Below are 6,000 nucleotides of genomic sequence, written 5' to 3'. Positions count from 1 at the left end.
TCTGGAGAATGCCTGGCTGAGACACACCATTGTCTACTCTTCCACGATACATAGTTATAAACCGGCAGTGTTTGCTCTTGCTGAACGTTCAGGAGCTGTTTTATTATGCGATCGGGCGGGGTGTGCTGCTCACGATCATTGTCTTTGCCAGTATGCTTCAGTAAGATAGCACTATGTAAATCGAGTTCTGCTATATAAAGGAGACACAACATGGCTATACCACAGCCTCCAACAACATACACACATTTACTCGGGCAATACATACAGGAGTGACCGTCCTTGAATGACCATGTCTGTTAATAGGACGTCAATGAATCACCCAACATCTGCACGATTCATGAAAGACAGGGATCTCAGACAACGTCGTTAAATAGTTCAATAAAAAAATCTTATGATTCTGAACTCGACAAGACATTACATTTTTTTTTGTTATAAATGGAAGCACTTTTCATTCATTGCAGTTTCACTAGAAAAGATTCGGAGTTATGAGTTCCTTGCGGTTTCTAGACAAAACATTCCGTTCCCACAAAAAACACGCCTACATATAGTGGACAATTCAGTGGCGTAGCGCCCGTGCATGCTTGCATGCTCAAGCATGCAATAAATAATCTGACTAACATTTTTGTACAGTCTGAAAAAACACAACATTTGAATACACGTGACGCTGCAGAATATAAATTACGTATAAATACATATGATATGTCCAACTGTATGCCTAACATAACTTTGTGCACATTTGACAGACTTGAAGATTGGCCATTCTGGAAATTTATTAGAATAGTCTATATATTTCCGGTTACCACGTGCATTTAGTTGTTAAATTTGATTGTTTGAATCTTGTCGAAGACAATATTAGACTTCTTCACCAAATTCCCTCAAGCAAATGTGGATTTTGAATCGGGAAACACTTACGAATACCAAAATAAACAACATCGCATGAAAAGTGAGAAATATTCTAAAAACATATAACTATATTTAAATGATAGCAAATCAACTGAAATAGCAATTGCAATATGTTCTTGGCCAAAGTGAATTTTTCAATTTTAGTTCACTTCCCGCCCCGTTAAAACGCGTGTTAATCCATGATGATCGGTGTCTACTCACGAAATAGTTGACTTTTATTTTTGTAGAACATGAACAGATTGTTGATTAAGAAAAAAAAAATTGTTATTGTAATTGTTAGAAATAGCACAGAATATGTAGAAAAATAGGTCATAAATACTATGTTTAATTTTTTTATTGAGGTGGTCGAGGACTGGTCCCTTCTTACGCAATTACGTAAACTTAATATCAATTTTGTTTAAAATATTCGCCATAAGTTTTTCATCAGTTGAAATAACACAAAATTCTCCCATTGCTTACTATTTTAATTTTTACAGACAAAAATCCGTTGTTTTTTTGTTCGAGCACTTGTCAGGGGAGTCTAGTATTATATGTATATAAAAAAATCACCACAGTTCTGATTTTGTGTATAGTTTTGCATGGTTATCAACTAAATATTGTGACCTCCATTTACCATTGGTATATATACTGTACGTTAAAAGTTTCCATAGAAGTAAAATGGTTACTACGTTGTAACAATGTCCCGTCAGCTTCTGGGGGGCTTCGCCCCCCATACCCCCTACCGGGGCTTCGCCCCTGGACCCTGAGCAGGGGGCTATCGCCCCCTGCACCCCCAGGCATGCAGACCTATCCAGACCTAGCTACGCCACTGGACATAACCCTGAGCTTATATACAGCGTTTCGTGCTGGTCAGAAGAAATCGTCTCTAGATTTAACACATGGCTGAAATGTTTGTAAAATATTGCCACTGAAATCAGTTAAAGATTTACGAACGCAGATACATTGAAACTGATACGAGTTTGTTTGGCTTTATGGACATCTTAACAAATTATAAGGTTAAAATCTCTTGACATTGCTATCATCAGTCATGGCCCTCTTCTGGCGATATCCCTCCTTCTCTAATCGCAACTACTCGGAGAATTTTCCGGTAATCTTCGGAATATGTTGCGAATGTCTCTTCCCCGTCCGACATGTAGCTGTTTGGGAGGTTTTCTCAGACTTTTGTGTAGGTATGAAGGTCAAACTGTTATGAAGGTCAATCTGTATTTAAAAACCATGAAAAGGACAAAGATATCATAGACAGATCAGATTGGGTTCAAATGGACTCCAAAGAACGTCATCTTATTAAACAGATGGTCGTTATGCAGGGGTGACCGCTATTGCAAGTTCATTTATAACCAAAAGTTTAGCCTAAACAATTGAAGACTTACGATTTGAAAATTTCGCGATTTAACGTTTAGAATGACATCAGGGAAAATATTTTCGCAACAATGACAATAGCCTGCGAAATAACCGGCTACGCGGTAGCTACAAGTAGTCTAAAGATTTGGATATGTCCAGATACGAGCGCTATAACGAAGGGGGTGTCAATATACAATACTAAATCAAACGCGAGGCTTTTCATTTGTGTAATGATTTGCTATGAATTTCGTATGGTATCTTCAATCCATATTAACTACAGATTGATTAATTTGTAGACTAAACCTATGCTAAATTATAGGCATGCAGAAAATTCCGACATCCTTAAAGGTCATTTGTTGTCAAACACGACACTAAATAGCAGTTAGAGAGGTTGTTATTAGTTCCCCGCGACTATCCCATATATATGTGCGTATGTGTATTGGGTGTATCTTGCTTCAGCTGACATGTAAACAAATAGTGCCGAAAGAAAACAATTACAGCGTGTTATGTACACGGGGATGTCTATCGTCGATACACTCCGTCCAAATGGAAAAACAATCAAGATTCCATAAATTCCAACAAAACTGGGTCAAAAACTCTGCACATGTTGCATATGCTGTGAAACACTTGAATATCATTCCTAAAGATCTGTTCGAATAACTCACTAGAAAGCTTGATATAAAGAAACATTATAAGGAAATATAGATAATACATTGAGAGATGATTCCTGTTGCCTGCACAGGTAGGGATGAGAGGGGGCAGGTACCTGAGTTAGTGATGCGGAGACGAGCGGCCATACACACCGTGCTACTGGCCCAGCAGACGGCGCGCTCTTTACTAACTCGCCAGTGATGAAACTGACAACGCTGCGTACACACGTGCTTTCTCGCGCGACCTGTCACACATGACGTAAGGGATATATCTACCTGCAACTTTCGCTTTGTCATTCAGGGATTTACAATTATTTCCAAAATGGAGAAACATAGGACCGATGGAGTTAAAAAGAAATCTGTGAAGTGTTCTAAAGTTATTGCTGTAAGTCTGTCGTGTTTTGTAGCGGCAGTGCTTGCTGCCTTGATTTGGAGCCTTGCATCCTATCATCAAACTTTGGTCCTCTTGCAAACTCGAGTGGCAAAACTTGAGGAGGATCGAATTTCTTATGAGAGAAATATTGAAAATATTGTGAAAGAAAGAGTAGCAATTGAAGTTAAAAAGGTAAGTTCAAAAAACTAAAAATTGCAAAGAAAACAAATGTAAGAATTTAAAGTTTTTGTGTGTGGCTATGTTATGATGAAAAGCACGTGTTCACAAATTAGAACTCTGGTGGGATATCTGGTGTGTCTGTTACCATGGGCAGCAGATATGGATGTAGTATATATGTAAAAGAAACCTACTTTATACTATAAAATGTATGAGAAAACTTAGGCATGTATAGTTGTAATGGTATGCAGTAACTAAAAGCCAATATCAAAATCACAGGCAGAAATTGATGGAATGTGCTGTTTACTGGCAAAAATGAAACAGAAGATATGTTATTTATAAAAAAAACCTCAATAAAAACATCCAGTGTGTATATCTGGCATCAATTTGGGATTTTTAGTGAAAAATGTTGGTAGTGTATTTTTGATAGAGAGGAGTTTCCTGTTAGAACTGGGTCTGTTAGACTTGTAATCTGGCCTTATCCTGTTGTATTTGTAGCATTTTGACAGTTTATCTAAAGAACCAGAGGGCCACAAGCGAGTGGCTCGCCAAGCGGCATGTCCATGTACACAAGGTGAGTTTCTGATCCGGTCCTTATCAAACCACAAAATTTGTGGAATTAGTGAAAAGTTGATATGTTTAAAGTTGTTAAAGGAGAAGCTATCATCCCATAATTTTCAACAAAAATGTACAAGTGAGGCAAAAACTTCAATGAAATTATTCTGTGAATGAAAATATGAATGGATAACTGCAATGTATAATCATGTATTCCATAAAAATGTAAAAAAAGTGAGTTAAAACAAAAAACATACAACTTTACTAAAATATATAGTATTCAGTTGTTGATAACAACTTGAAATATATCTAAAATAACTGTCTTTTTAGAATCATCATATATATCATCTATTTTTTTAAGGAACTTTTATTGAACTTTTAGTGAAATGGTGTTGTTATATAATGTTTCTTTTTAAGTTAGGCCTACTTAAATAAAAAAAAGAAACTTTATCTTGTTTGAAAGGGGCTTTAAACAAATTGAAACAAATTGTTGTTCAATGAAATATTTTTAATTGAATTGAAATTAAAAAGAATATTTTGATAATATGTAGATAAAAGTTTATTGCAGGACTCTTACAGTTCTGCTAAATGATTGATTCAATTTTGGAATTATATTATTAGCTCACCACTATATAGTAGGAATTACAATCTGCAGGATGTCATAGTACAAATGTATGATTAAATTAAAAACAAAAACTGGTGTACTATGTGTAGTTTTGAGAAGAATGATAATATCTAAACTAATTCTCTTGTACTTTTAAACATCATATAAAGTTTATTGGAATGGAAAATGTGATATTCAATATTCTAGAGAATATATGAGAAAGATAGGAGATGGGTTGTGTCAGAGGCAACTGTCAATTAAACTGAGTATTGTTACTGATACGGGGTCCAGCACAATTAAGACAAATGCCTAATGTCAGTGTCTATCAGAGATAGGGGATTGGACATGTCTTAGCTGGTCTAAATATCAACAAGTACACTTGATCACAAGTCCATCATTCTAGCCTCCCTGACAAAAGAGTTTTTTCTTTAACGTTTTCAGTTACCAGGTATTTATAATACTGATCTATATACAAGCTGTATCAACCATGACTAAGGTTTTATGGGCAATGATCTTTTATCGCAAATTATGAATTATTGTTAAATTTTGCAAAGGTGACTTGGTAGTATTAACAAAATGTGAGCGTTGAAATGCGAGATGTTAATTCCTTCTTATCAAATGTTATTAGGAATATGTTAAAATGTAGAAAATTCCCTCGTATTCTTTAAGAAAACCTATATATAAAGTATATGAAATTGAAAGTTTCCCCCTTTTCATGTAGAAGTTACTGTTAAGGAGACAATTCACTCAGGCTAATTCTTTTACATAACCAAGAAGCCAAATACAGCATAAATGTATTGTTCTACATTTCTTATGAAACATATAACGTAAAACATTGACAAATTCCTCGACATTGTTAAGTATTTTAATTAATATCGTTGAAATATCAAATCGTTGATCAATACGATTAAGCAGGTACAATATGGACGCTGTACCCATACCCGAGCCAAAGTAACGCACGTAATGAACTACATAACCACTGAGAAGGTGATAAAATGATTTTTAGCCAAGACAATTCACTTAATAGGTAAACACACTATTGTCAGAGCGATTTGAGCAGTTTTAGACAAAAGTTGCATTACTCTACGAGCAAGGGACAGGGTTCGGCATACAAGAAGTTTGACCACAGTGTGTAATGGCGGACAGCGAGCGAGTTTGAACATTTCACACATATGTCACCACTATGGGCTTTTCATGCATATCACAGTAAAACCGACTGATCTAATTTCCATTTGAACTTGTTTTTTTTCGATATATGTACAAATTTTAATGTTCTCTTAGAATGAATTGTCCCTTTAAACAAATTTTAAACAGTGAAAAAATTTGAGTTTCAAATTTTGTTTCGTTTGATGCAATTGTGAAATTAGTCTAAGACAGCCATTACCAAGTCAGGTGAA

General features: G+C 35.5%; 1 protein-coding gene across 15 annotated transcripts in view; it reads left to right on the top strand.

The window, feature by feature from the left end:
• The first annotated feature begins 2,690 nt into the window (after positions 1-2,690).
• Positions 2,691-6,000, top strand: part of LOC138323535 (collagen alpha-1(XXIII) chain-like) — an 89,117-nt gene continuing 85,807 nt past the window's right edge. For 5 of the 15 annotated variants that reach the window (XM_069268200.1, XM_069268202.1, XM_069268199.1 and 2 more), the window contains exons 1-2: positions 2,697-3,459; positions 3,943-4,018. In XM_069268200.1, the coding sequence (XP_069124301.1) occupies positions 3,217-3,459; positions 3,943-4,018 (319 nt within the window). In that variant the 5' untranslated portion in view covers positions 2,697-3,216. Of the gene's footprint in view, positions 3,460-3,942; positions 4,019-6,000 lie in introns of all 15 variants that reach the window. The other 10 variants (XM_069268193.1, XM_069268190.1, XM_069268192.1 and 7 more) reach the window with 7 other exon arrangements.

This window comes from Argopecten irradians, chromosome 5, assembly GCF_041381155.1.
Source record: "Argopecten irradians isolate NY chromosome 5, Ai_NY, whole genome shotgun sequence".
NCBI classification, from domain to species: domain Eukaryota; kingdom Metazoa; phylum Mollusca; class Bivalvia; order Pectinida; family Pectinidae; genus Argopecten; species Argopecten irradians.
Note: the sequence above shows the minus strand (reverse complement) of the source record. Positions and strands in the feature narration are given on the sequence as shown.